Source organism: Capsella rubella, unplaced genomic scaffold (genome assembly GCF_000375325.1).
Source record: "Capsella rubella cultivar Monte Gargano unplaced genomic scaffold, Caprub1_0 scaffold_5, whole genome shotgun sequence".
Classification (NCBI taxonomy): Eukaryota; Viridiplantae; Streptophyta; class Magnoliopsida; order Brassicales; family Brassicaceae; genus Capsella; species Capsella rubella.
This window is the reverse complement of record NW_006238919.1, coordinates 1,194,603-1,216,196: the sequence shown is the minus strand read 5'-3', so window position 1 is coordinate 1,216,196 and position 21,594 is coordinate 1,194,603. Positions and strand designations below refer to the sequence as shown.

General features: G+C 31.6%; 6 protein-coding genes and 1 pseudogene across 7 annotated transcripts; all 7 read right to left on the bottom strand.

Annotated features, from left to right (window-relative positions):
* Positions 1–2,159: 2,159 nt before the first annotated feature.
* On the bottom strand, positions 2,160–2,599 carry LOC111830699 (putative defensin-like protein 60). 2 transcript variants are annotated; one of them, XM_023783320.1, is made up of 2 exons: positions 2,493–2,599; positions 2,160–2,403 (listed from the first exon to the last, which is right to left on the bottom strand). In XM_023783320.1, the coding sequence occupies exons 1-2, from the start codon at positions 2,578–2,580 to the stop codon at positions 2,261–2,263; spliced, it is 231 nt and encodes a 76-aa protein (XP_023639088.1). In that variant the 5' UTR covers positions 2,581–2,599; the 3' UTR covers positions 2,160–2,260. The 2 variants fall into 2 exon arrangements, with proteins under 2 accessions (XP_023639088.1, XP_023639090.1); XM_023783322.1 differs by having other exon boundaries at positions 2,160–2,400.
* Positions 2,600–3,395: 796 nt separating this feature from the next.
* On the bottom strand, positions 3,396–3,723 carry LOC111830435 (putative defensin-like protein 55). The gene is given in 3 exon segments (XM_023782267.1): positions 3,396–3,535; positions 3,632–3,686; positions 3,688–3,723. Coding segments are annotated over 3 exon segments (231 nt in total).
* A 4,928-nt stretch (positions 3,724–8,651) lies between these two features.
* LOC17886949 (defensin-like protein 59) lies at positions 8,652–8,985 on the bottom strand. Its single transcript, XM_023783416.1, has 2 exons — positions 8,895–8,985; positions 8,652–8,796 (listed from the first exon to the last, which is right to left on the bottom strand). Exons 1-2 carry the CDS (start codon positions 8,983–8,985, stop codon positions 8,657–8,659), a joined length of 231 nt encoding a protein of 76 aa, XP_023639184.1. The 3' UTR covers positions 8,652–8,656.
* Positions 8,986–10,178: 1,193 nt separating this feature from the next.
* On the bottom strand, positions 10,179–10,491 carry LOC17885494 (defensin-like protein 59). The gene is made up of 2 exons (XM_006292301.1): positions 10,404–10,491; positions 10,179–10,318 (listed from the first exon to the last, which is right to left on the bottom strand). The coding sequence occupies exons 1-2, from the start codon at positions 10,489–10,491 to the stop codon at positions 10,179–10,181; spliced, it is 228 nt and encodes a 75-aa protein (XP_006292363.1).
* A 1,340-nt stretch (positions 10,492–11,831) lies between these two features.
* Positions 11,832–12,395, bottom strand: LOC17885955 (putative defensin-like protein 60). The gene is made up of 2 exons (XM_006292804.2): positions 12,289–12,395; positions 11,832–12,122 (listed from the first exon to the last, which is right to left on the bottom strand). Exons 1-2 carry the CDS (start codon positions 12,377–12,379, stop codon positions 11,980–11,982), a joined length of 234 nt encoding a protein of 77 aa, XP_006292866.1. The 5' UTR covers positions 12,380–12,395; the 3' UTR covers positions 11,832–11,979.
* An 886-nt stretch (positions 12,396–13,281) lies between these two features.
* On the bottom strand, positions 13,282–13,732 carry LOC111830698 (annotated as a pseudogene).
* A 3,032-nt stretch (positions 13,733–16,764) lies between these two features.
* Positions 16,765–19,810, bottom strand: LOC17885893 (phosphatidylinositol 4-kinase gamma 7). Its single transcript, XM_006290656.2, has 2 exons — positions 19,520–19,810; positions 16,765–19,342 (listed from the first exon to the last, which is right to left on the bottom strand). The coding sequence occupies exon 2, from the start codon at positions 19,077–19,079 to the stop codon at positions 17,127–17,129; it is 1,953 nt and encodes a 650-aa protein (XP_006290718.1). The 5' UTR covers positions 19,080–19,342; positions 19,520–19,810; the 3' UTR covers positions 16,765–17,126.
* Positions 19,811–21,594: the final 1,784 nt, after the last annotated feature.

Below are 21,594 nucleotides of genomic sequence, written 5' to 3'. Positions count from 1 at the left end.
TCATTTTATCTATCTATTTTCAAAAATATTCCTAATTAAATATAAAAAGTTAAAAAATTTTCTATGGTTTATCAGGTACTTCTAAATAATAAATGCTACTGGAAGATTCGATCCAAATCATTTATAAAGTTTCTTAAAAGGGTTTTAAATGGTTTCTTAAATTTTAATACATCAATTTAGAATTAAATAATTTTACTATTAAGAAGCAAGTTAACAAAATAAAACAAAAAAAATCTAAGTTTAGAAATGTATAATCTATATAACAAATAGATTATAATTAAGTAATTTAAAAATTATGGTAGAATAATCGGTGATAAATAATATTGTAGGATCAAAAGTCTGGAAACTGGTGGCTAAGCTTGGGTTCCAACCATTCATTGGTTGGATACTGGCCAGCTGCAATTTTCGCAAATTTAGCATATGCAGAAAACGTGGAGTGGGGCGGCGAGATCGTGAATTCGCAAACTTTCGGCCGACACACAGCAACCCGTATGGGATCGGGTCACTTCCCCGATGAAGGTTTCGGTAAAGTTAGTTATATCCGGAACTTGGAGATCTTTGATAACAACAGATTCCAGCCTGTTCAAGACGTAGAAGTAAAGTTAACTGATACTGACCCGAGATTCTACAATATCAAAGACATGTTTAGAGATGATTGGGGTACTTACATATTTTTTGGAGGTCCAGGGTTCAGTCGTATACATTCAGGAGTCTCTTCTCTAGCATTTAGTTCAGTTTTCTTTTACTTTACTTTTATCATTTCTTTTATCATCTAGATTATTTCATATTTTATTTTCGATTTAACACTAAGTTGTAAAATATAAATGTTATATATATAGATTTTATGGATTTAATTTGAATAGGAGTAAAGTTAAGGTTGGTAACGATGTTGATCTGTTTTCAAATGTTGAATTCTTTCTTCAAACTCAAGGTTAATGTACGTGAACAGAAAACCTTGACCCTGAGGGTGGAGATTTTGGAGAAGAGAGCACAAAGTCAGCTTTCACTATCAGTTGATCAAGGGTCAAATCACACATTCTTTGAAACAAAAACTGAAATGTTACACCCAATAGTACACCAAAATTGATACAAAACACATCCTTCGCTATACCAAGAATCTTTTAAGTAGTGAGTTGGGTCGAGTTTGGACCCAATATATTTCTTGCCTACACTGTCTCTAAGTGATACTGATGATTCCAAAATCTGGACAATCAACAATATGATCAGGTCCTCCAAACCAAGATTCTTGGAACAACATCAACAATTGAGAAACATTCATTAAATATAAATTGTGATACGAAGAAACTCAGAAAGCTTAACAATAAGTGAAAAAACTGAGTTTTATATATACACAAGATAGATAACCTCAGAAGAAACTTCTGACAGAAATAGACGAGCCAGTATAGCCGGATGAAACGTAACTATCAAATTCAAAACCGTTGGACGAAGATCTGCTCTCCACAAACATTCAAACCAAACATGTCTAGCTATCACGCTCATATATAGGCTTGTCAAATAAAGTCATACAGTTAATATTACTTATCAATTAGATTTATTTCAAAACATTGTGCAAAACTTCATATACCAATGCAAAATACTAATCTAACCCAAATATTTTACAAATTAATCTAGTAATTAATCTCTTTATTTGGGTCAATCTAGTTTTTTCCCTATATAAAAAGTGCCAAAATGTATATGGTAAAGTTTTTCAATTAAAAATATTCAATATGCCAAATCTGATACCGTGAACATAATCACGGTAAAGTTCAATTGTCGACGATTAACAAAAAAAAAGAAAACCTCCCTAATTAAAACGCAAAACCCTCAAATTTTAAACCACCTACGTTCGATGAGAAGAACCACTCTTACGACAACCTACAAAAACATCAAGACCTTTTATAGTCGACAATGTCCTCTCTTATTTTGACCAACTAAAACAAAAGCTTAGTAACAAATTACACTATACATATTAGCACTTAAGTAAAACTAATTATAATCTTGAATGGTAAACGTAAGAATAAAAATAAATAGTAGTATTATATGAGAATATCCTAGTGATCATTAGAAGCGTTAATACTATAATCTTGAATGGCAAAAAATTATAATCAAAATAAATAGTTGTATTAAATGAGAATAATTTAATTGTAGAAGCGATGATATAATAAAATTGAGATTTTATTTCATAGAAAAGCATACATAAATCATGATGCGAAAAAAAAAGTTCATAATTCAACAGCTTGAATAGTTTGATCGGTTAATATTATTTTTTGCAACAACATCGTCCATTAACACATGCTCCATCTTTGAATTTCTTGTAAGTGCAGTCAAACCAACATTCATACTCTCGGTATCTTGCTGTGCATGGTATAAAGCATACATCATTTTTTGATGTTTCGATTACTGCTGTAACACATAACATGACAACTTATGTTAAACAAAAGTAATTTTTTTTTGAAAAAGATCAAAACATGATTGGACGATTAACAACATACCCGGTGAAGCCAAAACGTTGATGTTGGAGAATGAGTTTGTAAGTATCACTACAAGAAAAAAAATCACATAAGTTTTTGTGATATTCATTTTTTTTTCTCACTGTTAATTCTCTGTTGTAATCAAAAAGAAGAAGAAAAAGTATAGTTCTCTAAAGCTTTAAGAAAAAAGCTTTATTTATATGACTCTTTTGCCAAAAAAAGTCTAATGTTCAACCTTGTTATTTTTTTTTCCATAATTGAATCGTCCATATATGCTGATAACATTATTTTGGTGGTAAATATGACACTATTCTATATTAAGGTTACCAAATCATGGAAAGTCAACGATAAGTGATATTATATTGTTTATGATTTGAACTTAAGGGAGATGAGAAAAATGGACATAATGGTTTTTTTAATTAAGTAATATTATATTGTTTCTGATTTAGCAAGTCATATTAAATGCAGAAATTAATGTTAAGAAAATTTTAAATGACAATTTTTTTTTTTTGGGTCAACATTAGCATATAGTATGTTTATTTGCATGTATGGTATGATTTCATATATTTTAGGTGCCAAATCACTGAGATTTTGTCAAAATTTCTTCGGGTAACCATTTTAGTAATACAATACATATTTGTTAAATAGAGATTTCATGAAGCAAAAAGTCTTACTACATAATATCATTTATCAGATTAAATGAAATCTTTCTTTGCAGAATAATACAGTGGTTCATAACTCATGGGAGACATAATCCATTAAACATTTGTTCACGGCTAAAATGTTTTTTATTTATTTGGTATTTGCATTGCACAAAAGGTTTGGTATAAACACAAACCTTTTGTAAAACTAGATTTATGTTATTGAAGAACAAACATAATTGATGCCAAAAGAATAACACAATTCAACCATCATCCATATTTATCACATTTTACAACAACATTGTCCATTAACACAGCCTCCATCACTGTATCCATCTGACATACAGTCATGAAAGCATTCATATTCTCCGTACTTTCTTGTGCATGGTACAGAGCATACCACATATTTTGATGTCCCGATAACTATAATTCATGTTTAAGACTTTATGTTAGAAAAAATTATACTAACACATATTACATTTAAAATCATTAAAACTAATTAAGAGAATAACAACATACCCGATGAAGCCAAAACGTTAGAGTTGGACAATGTGTTTGTCATCAGTACAGCTACAAAAAAATAAAATCACATAAGTTTTTGTGACATTCATCTTTCTTTTCTTACTGTTGATTCTCTGGTACGTATATAAAAAGAGAAAAATCCTAAATCTTTATGAAAAGTTATATTATTTATAGGACTCTCTTTGCATAGGACTCATCAATCTTCGAGCTAGTTATCTACTTTGTAATTTTACCATAAAAGGATAATCTTCCATATCCATATTTGGTAGTAAGAAAATATTCAGTCAAAATCATACAGTTATGGAAATATACAGTCAAATGTCTTTTTGGTAACTATTTAAAGTAATAATATTTTTGATTTTATTACAATTAATATATCATTCAAAAATAATTAAGTGCAAATTTGAGTGCAGAAATTAATTATGTTAAAAAGATTGAAATGACAATTATATAGTAGTACATGCATTGAGAGTGGAGCTTTTGCGAGAAGGTGATCTTTTTTTCTTTTACTGAGGAGATTAGTGAAGTTAATCTTGCCATTGCCAAGGCTGTACAAGCTAAAGCTTTTTGGTAAATCTTCTAAAAGCAAGATTGCTTCTGATGGTACGTTTTAGCTCATCAAGTTTTTGTTGGCTCTTTTGGTGCTTCTTCTACAATTTTACAAAAGTGATCATTTTAATTAGAACAGCAAAGTCTAGTGTCGTTCCATATGTAAAGTTAATTACTCAGAAACTGAACTTTTCAGTTCTGGACTTTGGGATCTTTATTTCCCAAGTAATGAGATGGATCTTTGGTCGCTTAACCACAATAAGTTTCAATATATATAGAAATAGTTAGATGGCGTACGTACATCAACATGCTTTTGTAACAGAACATAAATCTTTGGTCGTTTAGGATGAGGATTATGAAGACTGATCAAGAGGATGTCGATGATACGACGATAAACCCAACCAATTGTTTTTAGAGAAATCCCCATCGATAGATAGCATGTTTTAAGATTTTTCTTTTCCAAAAATACCATCATTTTTTTTTCCAAAAATAGCACAAAAATGTTTATTTTTCCAAAAATACTATAAACATAAAAAAAATTGAATTTTGAAGATGTAGAATTGTTTTTTAATGTTTGGGTTAAATATTGAGAAATTGATACCAATAACCTTTTTATGATACCCTCTTTTAAAAATACCCTTTTTTTTACCATTTTCATTTTTGCCCTCTCTTAATTTTTAATGGCTATTTTACCCCTATTTCAAAGAATATTCTTTCACAAAGGAAGGAATATTCCTTCCAAAAATTTTCCCCCCAAAAATTTCCCGCCAAAAACTTTCCCGCCAAAAAAGTTTCCGAGAAAAAAATTTTCCCGCCAAAAATTTTTCCGAGAAAATTTTCCCGCCAAAAAATTTCCGCAAAAATTTTCCCGCAAAAAAAAAAAATTCAAAATTTTCCCGCCAAATTTTTTTAAAGGGTTTACAAGATTTTTTAAAGGGTCTTTTAAAGGGTTTACAAGGGTTTTTAAAGGGATTTACAAGAGTTTTTAAATGGTTTTTAAAAGATTTGTAATGGTTTTTAAAAAGTTTTAGAAGCCTACAAAGGTTTTTAAATGGTTTTTAAATGATTTACAATGGTTTTTAAACGTTTTTATAAGTTTATAACAGTTTTAAAAGGATTTACAAAAATTTTTAAAAGATTTTAAAAATTTACAAGGATTTTTAAAGGTTTTTTAAAAGGATTTACAAGTGTTTTTAAAAGGATTTAAAAGTATATTTAAAGGCATACAAAGATTTAAAAATAGTTTTAAAGGTTTTTAGAAGTTTACAAAGGTTTTTGAAGGGTTTACAAAAGTTTTTAAAGGTATTACAAGTTCTTTAAAATGGGTTTTAAGGATTTACAAGGGTTTTTAACGGGTTTTAGAAGTTTACAAAAGTTTTTATTAAATGATTTATCACGGTTATAAGTGGGTTAAAGGGATTTACAAGTGTTTATAAATGTTATAAAATGATTTACAATGGTTTGCAAAGGTTTACTCAAGTTTTGAAAGGTTTTGGATGACTTTTAAAAGATTTACAAGAGTTTTTAATGGATTTTTTAAGGGATTTATAAATATTTACAAGGTTTTTTAAAGAAATTGCGGAAAAATTTTAGCTGAAAATTTTTGGCGGGAAAATTTTTGTCGGAATTTTTTTGGCGGGAAATTTTTTTGGCGGGAAAATTTTTGCCGAAAATTTTTGGCGGGAAAATTTGACGGGAAATTTTTCGGAAGGAATATTCTTTTTGTTGGAAAGAATATTCCTTTTTTCATCATGGGTTATAATAAAGGAGGGTAATTTAGTCATTTTGTACATTGAATAGGGTATTTTTGAAAATGAACACCTAGAGATGGTATTTGTAAAAAAGGGTATCATAATAAAGGTTAGTTGTGCAAATCTCCCTTAAATATTTACATTTAAGGTATAGTTTTTAGGGGTAGGTTGTAGTGTTTAGGATTTATAAATTAGTTTTGAATGTTAAATTTTTAAGTTTTAGTTTAATGGTATTTTTGGAAACAAATTGTAATTTAGTGGTATTTTTAGAAAATAAACTTTATAATGGTATGATTTGGAAAAATACTCATTGTTGTGGAATTTAAGAGAATTCCTTTTTTTTTACTCTATTCATTCATCGCTCACAAATAACTAATTACATAAATCGTTGCATCACTCGAGCTATGAATGAATATAGTAAAAAAAAAGTAGATACATTGAGATCAACTACTCTTTAACGAGTATCTCAATCAACCCGTATATTCTATTATATTAATTCAATAAATTTGATTTAAAAGAGAAAAATGACAAAAGCTTAGATATTTAACATTTCAAAACCATAATATAATATTTCCTCCTTTTTTATTTAATATTTTAGCCAAAAAAATTTGTTTCGTTTTAAGTGATGTTTAAATTTTCTATGCAAAAATTAAGAACAAAATGGACCTTTCCTACGAATAATTCTGGGCCACTTTTACCAATTACTTACCTGAGAATATATTATTTTTTCTTCTAATGTTGGCCTGGATTCAATTATTATTATTATTATTTTTTTTAGTTGAAAGCGTAATCACTTACTGTATGTTTGTAAATATGATATTTCCTATTGGATCGTTCAAGATTTTTCCAAATGTATTAAGAAAATCACTACATTTTCTAGTTTATTTCTTATTAATACATTGTATAATTTTTGTTATTGATCTATACATTAAACTAGTATGGAAAAAACCGAAACATTTACCCAAATATCTACATTAAAAATACAAAACGATATTTGTTTTGAAACAAACTTTAAAGTCTAAAACGAAATTTAAAATAAAACTGAACAAGTATGTCGTTAAATGTTTAAATTTGATTTAGTTTAATGGGTTTTTCCTTAAATCGTTTAGTGATATAAATTATTTTTCTATTACCAATAATCATATCATGTATTTACTCTATTTTATCCGATTACAGTATGTGGTAGTACGTTCGAAATCCCTGCCAAAAATGTACGGAGCAAAGGCAACGATTAGCGTGTGGAGACCAAGTATGGAAACTAGAGATGAGTTCAGTCTTGCACAAGTTTGGATCACGTCCGGAAACTACCTAGAAAACAATCTTAACTGCATTGAAGTTGGCGTGCATGTACGTTCGGAACTAATGGGTGATATGTTTTTTATTTATACATTTATACTAATTGAAATTTTCATTTTAGGTTTCACCAAGTTTGTATCAGGACAATAAGCCAAGACTATTCATTTATTGGACAGTAAGTAACTAAGTAGTATGGTTTATCATAAATGTGATTTATCACTTTTTACAGCTTTTAACACTTTAACTCTAGAACTTATATATACTAACCAGCCACATTTCATGATAATTTTTTAAAAACCACAAAAGCTCTCATTAATTAATCTAAAATTTATTCATATAAGCAAAATATAAACAAAATATAAGTAAAACATAAGTAAAACTATAGAAATATTCTTATTAAGTAATCAAATAAAGTGGATGAGAAAAGCCTAATGTTTACTAGTATATGTTATAAGGGTAAATTATAAACTACAAAGCAATAACTACACATGAAAAATAAAATATCTAAATTTCTGGAAAATTAAAAAATCTGAAATTTTTTATCTATTAGAAATGGAGTGAATATGTCATCAGTTATGATATTTAAAATTATCTTTATATGTGTGTAAATTTTTATATATATATATATATATATATATATCATAAATACAATATAAATACCTTTTAAAAAGCATTTAAAACTATATAAAAACTTTGAAAATCTTTTAAAAATCTTATAAAAGCCTTATAAATGCCGTTTATAACCTTTTAAAACTTTATAAATATTTAGATTGAGTCTCCTAGTAGTAATGATGATCTAGATCTACCTTATAAACTATATAAAAGTTTACAAATTTTCATATTTGAAGGAGATATTTTTGAAAATAGCTAGAAAATGAGGTTTTTTTAAAAAAGGGTATACCAAAAAAGGTATTTTTAAAAACATTCAAGAGTCTAAAACTATGAATGCACACGATTTTAAAATGACTAAAGTTTTTTATGTGAATCCCACAGTTCAGTAGTGATCATGTCAACAAAAAATGAGCTCTCATCGTTTCCCTCTTCCACTTTGACTCTATCATTCATTAGCCTCTCAACAATGGCATTCAACTTTATAAGCGGCTCATTGTTTCCAACAATTATCTGATTAAATATTTCTTTTGAACGTTGATCCTATAAATATACAAAATAAAAAAATTTGTTCATTACCTTTTTGTAAGTTTTTTTAATTTTGTGTTTTCTCTTTGCAAAGGCCTATTCAAGAAACTGTTATCATCTCTTCTATTTTTTTCTTAATTTTAATAATAAACCAGTTAAATTATAAAACTTATTGGGGTCATTTGACGCCATTGCAGCAAACCTGTTATAAAACTAGATTTATTTTATTGAAGAGCAAACATAATTATGATGCTAAAGAATAGCATAAAACAACCATTATCCATTTTTATCACATCTTACAACAACATTGTCCATTAACACAGCCTCCATCATTGTATCTCTTTTGTATACAGTCACTCCAGCATTCATATTCTCCGTACTTTCTTGTACATGGTACAGAGCATACCACATATTTTGATGCCCCGATCACTACAATACATATTTGACCTTATGTTAGAAAAAAGAAAAAAAAGTAAAGTATACTATAACACATACATTAAAACTAATTAAGAGAATAACAAACATACCCGATGAAGCCAAAACGTTAGAGTTGGACAATGTGTTTGTCATCAGTATAGCTACAAAAAATAAAATCACATAAGTTTTTATAATATTCATCTTTCTTTTATTACTGTTGATTCTCTGATACGTATATAAAAAGAGAAAAGTCCTAAATCTTTATAAAAAGCTATATTATTTATAGGACTCTCTTTGCATAGGACTCAATCTTCGACCTTTTTTTATATAATTTTTCCATAAAAGAATCTTCCATATCCATATCTGCTGACTATTTTGGTAGTAAAAAAAATCTTCAGTCAAAATTATACAATCTAGGAAATTATACAGTCAAATATATATTTGGTAACTATTATTACCAAAAAAAAATATATATATTTGGTAACTATTTAAGTAATAATATTGTTGATTATTTTACAATTAATATTATTTTCAATATAAATCTAATTAAATGCAAATTTGACTACATAAATTAATGTTAAAAAGATTGAAATAACAGTTATATAATACACTAGATTGAGGAAAAAAAATACAGTAGATTGATGACAAAAAATATAATACACTAGATTTTAATCCACGGTACATCGCGAGGTAAACTTTTTTTTTTTTGTTAAACAATAGAGATTTCATTAAGCACAAAGTCTTACTACAAAATATCATTGATCAGATTAAATGAAATCCTTCTTTGCAGAATAACACATTTATTTTGTTTCATAACTCATTGGAGACATAATCCATTAAACATTTGTTCCAGATAAAGTTTTTTTTTTATTTGCATTGCACAAACGTAAAAAATATTTTTTTTTTTACTGCCAACATGCTCAGGACACTTCATCGATCATGGGTACGTCAAACCTCCGAGTCTCCGACGAAGCGCTGAAATAGAAGCGGTGGTGTGAGCAATGAGATGCATGATTGGCCAAAACTATAGAGATGCCAAATTGTTTATAGACTATTCCGATTTGGGGAAGATGGTGTCTTCTTTCGACGAACGGCCGGGCTTCTCTGTTTATCTGGATGACATCAAAATTGATAGGAAATAATTCTCATCATTTTCTTTGTCTCTTATTTCAAGAAATGTAAATGTAAAAGCGGATAAGTTGGCACAAAAAATTTGTACCATTTCGCATTTTGTCAAGTTTGTAAACAATTTTCCTCTCTATTGGCTTCTATGAGCTAATATATATAGCTGATGTTGAAAAAAAAAATCTTTTGTAAAACTAGATTTATTTTGTTGAAGAGCAAACATAATTCTGATGCTAAGAATAGCATAATTCAACCATTATCGATTTTTATCACATTTTACAACAACATTGTCCATTAACACAGCCTCCATCATTGTATCTGTCTGCTATACAGCCATGAAAGCATTCATAATCTCTGTACTTTCTTGTACATGGTATAGAGCATACCACATATTTTGATGTCCCGATCACTATAATACATATTTGAGACCTTATGTTAGAATTAAAAAATAAAATAAAGTATACTAACACTAATTAAGAGAATAACAAACATACCCGATGAAGCCAAAACGTTAGAGTTGGACAATGTGTTTGTCAGTATCACTACAAAATATAAAATTGCATAAGTTTTTGTGATATTCATTTCTATTTTCTTACTGATAATACTCTAGTACATATATTAAAGAGAAAAGTCCTAAGTCTGTATGAAAAGCTATATTTATAGGTTGTATAGGACTCAATTTTCAATATAGTTATTTACTTTTAATTTTACCATAAAATAATCTTCCATATTTCATATTTGCTGATTATTTTTGGTAGTAAGAAAATATTCAGTCAAAGATTATACAGTTTTGAAATATACATTCAAATATCTTTTTGGTAACTATTTAAGTAATAATATTTTTGATTTTATTACAATTAATATCAGTCAACATAACTTTGATTAAATGCAATTTTGACTACAGGAATTAAATGACAATTACAGTATAGTATATATATATATATAATTTTTTTTTGAAAAACCACAATTACAGTTTATAATACATGGTTTTACTATTAACAAACGTCGAAACAAGTAACGAAAACCGTGAGAAGTGATAATATCATAAAAATGGTTTCATTTTATTTAAAAAGCATAGATACTTCAAGCATTCATCAATTTTTGTCACATTTTGCAGCAACATTGTCCATTAACAGAGCCTCCATCATTGTATGCCTTATGTATACAGTCAGGCCCGATGATACACATGTGCAACAAGTGCATTTGCACAAGGACCTCTTTTTTTTTTGCAATTTTTTCAGCTATTTAAGACATATTTTTATATTTTAGGGCCTTTTTACAAACTAAAATCTATTTTATATCTACAAATTGAAGGTTTTTATAATTCTATACAGAGTCTATTGTTTTGCTAAGCCGGGCCTGTATACAGCCATGCCAACATTCATATTCCCCATACTTTCTTGTACATGGTATAGAGCATACCACATACTTTGATGTCTCGACACTATAACATGTATGGTATATACGATTCTATATTTTTTTGGTACCAAATCATTGAAATTATTTGGGCCTCCTTTGCTGCACCAAGAATACTTAAATTTGGAACTTTACAAAACCTGTCCATTATCCAACAAAGTCTCCACATCCATTAGCATTATGCATCACTATAATGAGGAGGAAATTTATGAAGGCTCATATTGTAACTGAAATCAGCTCCTTTGACACACAAAAATGGCTGCACAAGATTTCTTGTAAATGTATATATCAATCTTGTGCAAAACTGAAACTGTTTTACCATTTATCGCTCGTCAAAAGCTACCCATAGATGTAAAGGGAAACTCTCTATGGCTTGGAATATATGAGAGCAACAAAATATCTTATATTAAAACTATAAAAACATAACTAAGTTTGATCTACCAAATGCTAATATTTGGCATTGCATAGCACAAACTTTACTACTAGTTGTTCTATAAACAAACTTCGAGACAAATAACTAAATCATATACTCATATAGAAGCAATGATATAATATAGTTAGTTTTATTTTATTGAAGAGGATACATAAATCTGATATACTAGAAATTAGAATATGATTTAACCGCTCAAATCGCTGATATAGACCATAGAGCAATCAGGTTTTGCAACAACATCGTCCAGCAACACACACTCCATTCTTGTACTTCATGAAAATACAATCATATCGGCATTCTTTATCTCCGTACATTTTTGTACATGGTACAGTGCATGAATCATCATTTTTTGCTGTTTCGATCACTGTAACGCATGTAAGACTTATGTTAAAAGAAATGTAAAATTTGCATGTTGATATATAAAATTTTCAAATCGGGTTTTACATATATTTTTTCCTTACTAAAAATTAAGATATTCAATAGTTACTTTTAAAATATCAAAAATAAATAATTGAACCATAACAACATACCCGATGAAACCAAAACATCACAGTTGCTCGACAATGAATTTGTCAAGACCACTACAAGAAAACAAATCACATAGGTTTTTGTGATATTCATTATTTTTGTTCTCACTGTTAATTTAATTCTCTGTTGTAGGAAAAATAAAGAGAAGTCTGTAATTCTCTAATCTTCACGAAAATCTTTAATTTATAGAACTCTCTGCTGAGAAAAGTCAACCTAGTTATTTAATTCAATTTTTGTTAATGTCATAAGTGAGTCTTCCATATTTGCTGATAATTAACCATTTAAGTATACAGTCAAAGATGTTTTTGGTAACCATTTAAGTAATGTTGTTGTTGATTTTGGAATGAAGTGAGATGAGAAAAATGGAGAAACCACTTGTCAAAGGAAGATTTCAATCAAGTATAAAACATCTCATTCAGTATATCAAATTAATCAAATGCAATTATTAAAGACCAGAAAAATCAATTGTAACTTAAATCAGGCTCTTATAATTTGACATACGTACAAATGGCCACACCTTCTTGTGAATGCATCAACTTTAGGCAACAGTCTAAACCTTTGTCGCTCATCGATATAATCTAAAGCAAAACAGAGAATACTGTACATTCTAATGCTTCATGTCCAAATGTAGAACAAAACTCCTTCTCTAGCTTGGAACATATCACAGAAATGGCAAGTGAGGCCTCCATGTGTAATGTGTTGGTAAAGATTTCAAGCATGAGAGTGCATTTTCTAATATAATTAGTAATCATTAATTGTTCCTCATAAATCACTTTCAAGTACTCGTCTTGTCTTGGAACACTTCTTGATAGCATTTTCTCATTAGTAATTAGACTCCAACAGGTTTTAGAAGAATAAGTAAAGACAAGCATGATACTGATGAGAGACTTATTGCGCAACTCATCTCAGTATCGCAAACACAAGCACGCTTAAGTAAAACTGATATTTATCTTGAATGGCAAAAATAAGAATATTAAAAAATAGTAATATGAGAATCACTAGAAGCCGATAATATAATAACTTAGTTTTATTTCATAGAAAAGCATACATAATAAATCATGATGCTAAAAAAAAGTTCATAATTCAACGGCTTGAATATAATCGTTTGATCGGTTACTGCTATTTTGTTTTGCAACAACATCGTCCATTAACACAGCCTCCATCGTCGAATCTCTTGTGAGTGCAGTCAAACCAACATTCATACTCTCGGTATCTTGCTGTGCATGGTATAAAGCATACATCATTTTTTTATGTTTCGATCACTGCTGTAACACATAACATGACAACTTATGTTATACAAAAGTAACGTTTTTTTGTAAAAGACCAAGTAATTGGACGAATGATTAACAACATACCCGGTGAAGCCAAAACGTTGGAGTTCGAGAATGAGTTTGTAAGTATCACTACAAGAAAATAAAAAATCACATAAGTTTTTGTGATATTCATTTTTTTTTTTGAGTGAAATTCTCTTTTTCAAGTTAAAAAAAAAAAGTCTACTTCTCTAAATCTTTACAAAAAACCTTTATTTATAGGATGAATTATGCTTTAAAAAACAAAAGTCAAAATTTTCATCCTTAATTATTTTTTTTTAGTTTTACAATAAATGAATCTTCCATATATGCTTTTTTTTGGTCAACCAAGCTTCCATATGTGCTAATAACATTATTTTGGTGGTATATAAGGAAATATTTACATATAGTTATTACATGAAATATACAGTCATTGAAGTACCAAATCATTGAACAAGTACGGTCGATACATATTTGTTCATACGCTTTGTCACATAGAGTTTTCCATTAAGAAAACAATTTCAATTATCAAATAAACAAAACGTATCTCCCATTAATCCCCGATTTAAAATCGGATTTTCCAATTCTAATCGTTAGGCTCTTCAGTCTTCATGACCTTAGCGATTTCTAAAACATTAGGTTGAGAAGATAAACAAATACAGTCAGTGAGTGATGATGTTGGTCCACGTAGTTCTTATATATTCTATCACAATCACGTCAAATCATAAACCAAACGATGACCAAGTTGTCGATGTAAATCATATCCAAAGCCAAACAAAATAAAAATAAAAATCATGATATGTCCATTTTTTTTTTTAATTGTATTGGTAGGACAAACGTTAATCTTACTCATTTTAAACAGTTTATATAGCTTTATATATATATGATGCTCGTCACACAAAAAAAAAACTATAAATATAAAGATATCAACTTCAAAAATCAAAACAATGAAACTTCAAAAACTAATATTGTCCAAATAATTTTATATTTTACTGCATATTTTTTTTTTTTTGTCAAACAAGAACTTTCATTCATCTAAAACCTCAAAAGAGGGAAGTTCAAACAGTTTGAATCAAAGAAAATACAATGAAAATAAAGATAAAGGTTCCATGAGTTTTCCAAAAGGATGATCAACTTTGAGAAGCTTACAATCTTTGAAAAATCATTTGGGACCATAGCGGATTCGACCTTGAAGACGTGCTTCGCGAAATCCTCGACCAAAAAATGGTCATAGACGGCTCTTGCAACAAATGCATCCGAGCTTTTGAAAGAGTGTTCCACGGAGGAGACACAAATTGGGTTTCTCGCCAGCATGAGAAGGTTTAGGAGCAATGGATCAAAGGCCATCAAACTCATAGAAACATAACTCAAGACTCTAGATGAAGCTATAACCGGGACACTTACAAGATTGATGCAAAACCGTAACAGAGCAGGTGGGTCCTCCCTCACATGAAGCACGTAGCCATGGAGGTTAAGGAATTCCACACAAAGCGTGTAGCCGGTTTGACAGTGAAAAATGAGAACAGATCCGAGCTTCAATCCTTGAGGCGATGGGTGGGAATTGGGATTTATTGGGGCAGTGGAGGTGTTGGAGAGGGTTGTGTTAAACTTCAGGCTTTTGTAAACATACCACAAAACCATAAGAGAAACTAAAACCAGGATTTGAAATTGATAGAAGTTAAACCTTAACAATGAGGGTAATCCTTCACTCTCATGGAGTCTTCGGCCACAGAGATAAGAAGATCGACACAAAAATTGTTGTAGATTTAACAAGGGAATTATAGAACTAGACCTGGGCTTATTAGCATTAGAAGCCTGATAAGAGCTTATGGACTTGGGCCTTTCATAGGCTAATGGACCGAAATTGGAGACAAGGCCCAATAAAGGAAACCCTAGCTGCTCCTTTGCTGGCCAAGATGTGAAGTGGAAGCGGCGCCTGGTAAACTCCGGCGGGAAGAGCAGCGGAAGCAGACGGTGGCCATGGAACGGAACTGAGGCTGGACTCCAAAGGTGAGAAATCTTTCTAAAATTGGAAAGAGTCGCCCATAAGAAAAACTCGCCGTGCGCCGTCGACGTCTCCACCGGACATGGCACATCTGACGGTCCAAGAGATATACCTCCTGCCATCAACGAAGTCCGGTGTGAGATTTCTTCTAGGGTAATTGGATTAGCTCTGGACCTGGGAGTGGAAGGTTGAACGAGCAAAAGGTAAACTGGGAGGGCAAACGCCGAACCCCAACTTCGACCTCTGTCGTTGGTTTCTTGGTTGTCGTTAAAGAGCAGTGGGGGAGAGAGGATTGGCGAGGGTTGAAGCAAAGCTTGCAAAGATACAAAAAGGACTAAAATGATTGACGAGGTAAGTAGAAACCAGAACATGTTGATCGGAGGAGTCAGATCCCGACGCCGACGATAAGCACCTCCACCGGCGTCGGAAGCTTTGGTCGAAGAGGGTTTCTCGATAACTGTGGCTGGGAGAGAAACTCTTGTAATAAAAATTTCACAGACTTTCAACTCTTATATTTTACTGCATATATTTCGAATAGTTTGGTATGTTCTTCCTTGTGATATAAATTTCAAGTAAGATTATTATGTATGGAATCAAATTACTTTTTTTTTTAAATGATCCATGACTAGTTTCGAATATAAGAAAAAAATATCAATGATCGACAACTTCAAAAACTTTATGAATATGTAAATAGTGGTTGCCTCTTGATAGTACATATAGAGTACTACTACTACACAAGAAGAATTATAAGAAGAAGCAAAAAAGGGACAATATCAAATGAATATTACGTTAAAATTAATGTTGTCTTGTCGAGAGGAAGAATATTAAAAAACAAGTGATGACCCCCACAGCCACAAATGGGGTCTCATCTCATTGTCATCGTTTTGTTGCGTCGAAATTTGGTAATGATTCTTTGAACTTTTGACACAACTTTGGACATAACCTGATGGAGGGGATGAGATGATAAAATGGATAATGGTTCAAATGGGTCGACCCATTTCGCTTTCTTTGCAGCTGTCTTTGGGACCATCACGCTTACACTTTTTTTATCACTTTCTCTTGTCTCTCTCTTATATAACACTCATCAAACCTCGAACTTTAAGCTATGAATGGTGAACTGCTTTAAACATACACATGTAAGCATCCTTTTAAGGCTTAGATAATGTACTAAGGAGCAGAACAAAGAGTGAAAGAAGACTAATATTATTTATAAGACAAGGCCAAGCTACAAGGACATACCAAAGAAAAAAACAAGAGAAGGTGATCAAGGGGCAAAAAGAAAAACAAATAAACAAAGAAGATCACAAAGAGTGGTAAAAGAAATATTTACAAAGCAGTCAAGAAGAAGAAAAAAAGCAAACAAAACCCCTTTGCATCACCTTGTCGCTTGTCGTAAGCCAAACCCTTCCAAAAGTAAACTATTTTTTTTTTTACTACGATAGAACTGAAGAAGAGGCCTTCAGTTTCATACTCCAAACTGTAGATTGTGTCTCGTTTAACTCTTTCTCTCTCTCTCGAGTTTTACTTTCTACTATATGATGATTTCTCAAAACTGGCATGAAGTGCCAAGTCTCTGTCTCTTACTCAGCGTTGCGGTTTTGCGTTTTGCGAAAGCCGGTCCAAGTAACTCTTGGAACCTCTCCAAGAACAGAGCCCACTCGTCCTCTTTCATGTCTGCTACTTTCACGAAGCTTGCACTCACTGGAAGCTGTTCGTTTGCGCTTTTGTGACCCGACGAAGTGTTCTCGGACTTGCCTCTGGTTAAGGGTTTTGGGTGTTTTCGTGCTGTGTCGCTAAGGTGTGTGTTCTTCATTGAAGTCGAAAGCTTTGAAAGAGATGGAGCCTTGTCATGAAAAGCAGCTGAACTAAAAAAACTGTCTTTCATAATGATCATAGGGACAGCATTTTCAGTTTTGTCCTCTTCTTCTTCTTCATCTTCTTCTTCTTCCTTGATGCTTTCTTCAAGTTTCCCAAGCGAAGAACGTCCGTTTGAAAAGGGGTTTTTGGTGAAGTAGTCATCGGTTAGTTGTATCTTGGTAGCATAGACTGATTCTAAATCATCACAGTCTAGATCAAACTGAAACTCTGCTTCTCCTACTACATCTGACCTTGGAGAGAAAACATCTCGTTCAGTGACTGATCTCTTGGCTTCAATACACACAACCTCGAGTTCACTTGGCTCCTCTTCTCCCGGTCGAAATTCCCGAGTCATCATCTCACCAATCTCGGCAAGACACAGACCATAAGAAGCAGCTTCTTTAAGAAAAATAGTACAGAGCACAAGAACCCGAAGACACGCCTCTCTAATCATCGGAAGTTCTCTTCTAAGCATTTCACAATCCTTCAATGGATCAAGACTTTGTATGTAGTCAAGCTCTTCATCAGAGAAAGGTAATGATGCCTGTGGCCAATGAATCCACTCAAAATAAGGATCCTCTAGGGTTTCTGGCAAGCATAGGCCATGATCTATTGGAATAAGCTCTACCTGACCAAACATCCCAACTCCATCGAGCTTCTTCACCAAAAGATTCCCACCATGACGGTCTGTGTTGAAGATCCTTATGTCCAATATACCAATGCGGTGCACAGAAGCTACGGGGAAGCTTGAAGTGCCATGATCACTTGCATCGAAATCATGAGCCACAAACTTCTGAAAAGAAGCAATCTTACTAACCAGCTTCTTCTCCCGAGGCTTGTTCCCCTTCACCCCATCGTTGACATTGAACACAGAATGAGTTATCTTCACAAGAGCAGTGGGAGGGACATTAGCAAAGCGGCCATAATCAAGAAGATAAGCTGCAACTTCTCTAAACCCGGTTTCCCCAACACGTACTGAAGACTTTAAGCCAGGCTGCCCCAGGGCTTTCCCAACAAAGCCTTTTGGATTGTTAGGTGCAAACGGCTCTTCATCTGTTGGCTTGACAATCGCAACACTCTCACCCCTTTTGTTCCTAAAATAGTATGCACCTCCAAGCCCGCTATGAACAGCAAGCGGTTCAACACCCATCTTAATCGCCTTGACAATGTCCTTCACCATATGTTTGACAATAGAAAAGCAATCTGAGTGTCCCAGTATCTCTATAGGACCACTTCGGTCTTTCTGTTGCAGATCCTTCCCAGTAGGTGAAAGACAAGGAGTCGACGAGCTTCTATGCATAAAGTTACGTTTCAGCAGAAGCGGAGAATCGTTCCTCACAGCACTCAGGTCATTCGTCAGCACCATATCTCCATAAGTCAAAGAACTTTCCTCAGTAGGGAAATTAAGAGCAATCTGAAGCCTTCTCTTGACAGTATGAACATTGTCACTACGATCCAACTCCATTCCCAAAACACAACCAGTTTCAGTCTGCACAAAAACCCTCCTCCCCGAGGATTGCCTCTGTAGATGCTGATGCTTATGATGCTGCTTCCCATCCATACTAGTCGCCCCACTAAGAGGGGTCTTAAACACTGCCACTGCCATTTGTGTCTGAACAGGACTGTCTAAGTTCCTCGACATGAAACGAAAGAAGAAACCAAAAAAGGCCTCTTTTGGTGAACAGCAGAAGCAGCAGCCGAAGAGAAACCTTCTAAACCAGTGCCTATGTCTGAAACCAATACGAGCCGAGTAAAGCAGATACCTAAACCGATCATGAAACGAAGAGAACCACACAGCTTCTATAAACAGTAGCCAGTTTCTTCACTAACTAAAAAAAAAAACTCGAGCTTTGAGAATGAATTTGATCCCAATCACTACATCAGGTAAGCCATGGTTGAAGAAATCTGAAAAAAAAAAAAAAAAAAATCAAGAGCACAAACAAAACAACATCACTAATCTAACAGATCTATCACAATAATCCACAAATTTAAGATCTTGATCCAACAAATGTCACATAAATCAAAAATTCCAAATCAATGAGCTTTTTTTACAAAAAAAAAAAAAAAAAAGTGTAAACTCACCGGGAAAAAAAAAGGAAGAAGGCAAGATCTGAAAAAAATATCAAACAATCGTACGGACGAATTCGTATTTCAATTCAAAGACATCATCATCATCATCATCGTCGTCTTCAAAAACAGAGAAACGCGCACATGGAAGAGAGGCTTCAATGGAGGCAAGGAATCTGATGAAGGAGAAGAGAATCAAAGATATTTAAAAAAAAAACTGAGTGTGAAGGAACCAGTCTGCTCGATTGATCCCTAGCCGCCTCTTTCTCTGTGAGTGTGTGTTGTCTCCTTCGTTGATTCACCTCTCGAACTCAAAGGAACGCTTTTTAACTCTGATCTGAGTCTCGTAAGCCACTCCTCTGGTTAAATCTCTTAACCATGGTTTAGAGTAAATTTTTTCATCAAACTTATTTATTGGCTTAAATTATTATATCTATCCTTATGCCACGTCATCGTATTATTTTAATTTTTTATCCTTATGATTACTAATTTACTATAGTTTTTTTTTTTTTGTGTGGTATAATATAACCCTCTTCAATTTTGTTTTGTTTCGTTTTTTAATTCCACTAGATTATGATTTTTTGGTTGTTGTCGTAGTTTTTACTCGTTTTTTATATATATCATGAGAAACAAAAATATCTATTTTATAACTTCTATTAATTTACACTTTACCTCATTTTTTGAATATATATTTTTTTAAATGTTTGGCAAGGTTTTCATTAAATTCCTTCATTCTCTGTGGGTAAGAGTTTATCATTATATTGTCTTTTAAATTTGTGGAGTATAGAAAATAACTATAAACATTACTTGGAATATAATTATTACACATAGTTCAAGGTTACAAAATAATGATAAATATATTATTTTATATTGTACATGTTCCCTTGATATTTTTTTTGTATAAATCACTACGGAAAAGACGTGCGATCTCACCAATCAAGAGTTGAGAGAATAAAATATCTCATTTTATCATAAATTAAGTACTTATTTAAAAAAAAAACACATTAAAAACTAGTAACATTAAAGGAGAAATATCGCAGTAAATATAGTCATAAATTGTTTTTGACATCAGTAAATAGGAGTCATAAATTGACAGGTAAAATAGTAAAAACTAAAAAGAAAAAGAAAAAAAGAAACATTCATCATCGTTCGTCCCGATCTTTGGAAGAGTCTAGAATATGCCAAGAGAGCCGTTCGATTATATTAGATTCTTTTGGAATCTTGATCGTCCGATCTGGGATCAGTACGTGGCAATGGATGAGTATGCCGACGTGGTTTTAATAAGATTTAGTGATGACATGGACCTACGAAATTGGGCCTTACAACTTAAAAGCCCATATTAAAATGATGTCAAAATTAGCTAGTGGCTTTTATTATTATTAACCTTTGCATTTAACAAAATACCTTACCAAAAATACGTTGAAACAAATAACCAAAATACAAAATTATCAAAATATATATATTTTTTTAATAATATTACCTTTTAATGGGCTTAAGACATTGGACTTACAACGGATCCACAGATTTACAAGAAAGAAAATCGACTATAAACCGGAACTGGAGATCAGAACTAGAAGTTTGCCACCGGAGATATGTGAACCACTGTTAGCACCGGCGATTACAAGAGATTCTGCTTTGATTAAAGTATCAAAATATTTATTTTGAAGTATTACTTCATTCAGATATAAATCATAAAATTAGAGTGTTTGATTAAAATAAGATAAAAATCATATCTTATCTAATTTAAAAATACCAAATTAATTTAATTATGAAGTCCATTAGGTGGATCGAATGAATAAAGCGACTACGATGGCACTTTTAAGTCCACATGAGTAATAGTGAATCATAATATATAATGAGATTAAACCACTTTGGACATAAAAGATCTTGTCTCCATGATGAAAAATTCAGCTTTGAACACTTTTGATTATTATAATGCTTTTAATTTCATTAAAAAAATAAAGAGAGATTAAGCATAATACATTGCATGATCCATATCCATGTGCAGTAGTGTCTTCCCATTAACTCAACTATTATGAAATAATTAAAAACAAGTTTTATTTTCTTTGAACACAACAAATTAGTGTACT

Excerpts from the sequence above, each read along its gene's own strand:
- LOC111830699 (XM_023783320.1), bottom strand. The coding sequence starts at position 2,580 with ATGAATATCACAAAAACTTATGTGATTTTTTTTCTTGTAGTGATACTT. Across the intron at positions 2,404-2,492 it reads CAACGTTTTGGCTTCACCGG|CAGTAATCGAAACATCAAAA; the intron begins GTATGTTGTTAA and ends TATGTGTTACAG.
- LOC17886949 (XM_023783416.1), bottom strand. The coding sequence starts at position 8,985 with ATGAATATTATAAAAACTTATGTGATTTTATTTTTTGTAGCTATACTG. Across the intron at positions 8,797-8,894 it reads TAACGTTTTGGCTTCATCGG|TGATCGGGGCATCAAAATAT; the intron begins GTATGTTTGTTA and ends TATGTATTGTAG.
- LOC17885494 (XM_006292301.1), bottom strand. The coding sequence starts at position 10,491 with ATGAATATCACAAAAACTTATGCAATTTTATATTTTGTAGTGATACTG. Across the intron at positions 10,319-10,403 it reads TAACGTTTTGGCTTCATCGG|TGATCGGGACATCAAAATAT; the intron begins GTATGTTTGTTA and ends TATGTATTATAG.
- LOC17885955 (XM_006292804.2), bottom strand. The coding sequence starts at position 12,379 with ATGAATATCACAAAAACCTATGTGATTTGTTTTCTTGTAGTGGTCTTG. Across the intron at positions 12,123-12,288 it reads TGATGTTTTGGTTTCATCGG|TGATCGAAACAGCAAAAAAT; the intron begins GTATGTTGTTAT and ends CATGCGTTACAG.
- LOC17885893 (XM_006290656.2), bottom strand. The coding sequence starts at position 19,079 with ATGTCGAGGAACTTAGACAGTCCTGTTCAGACACAAATGGCAGTGGCA.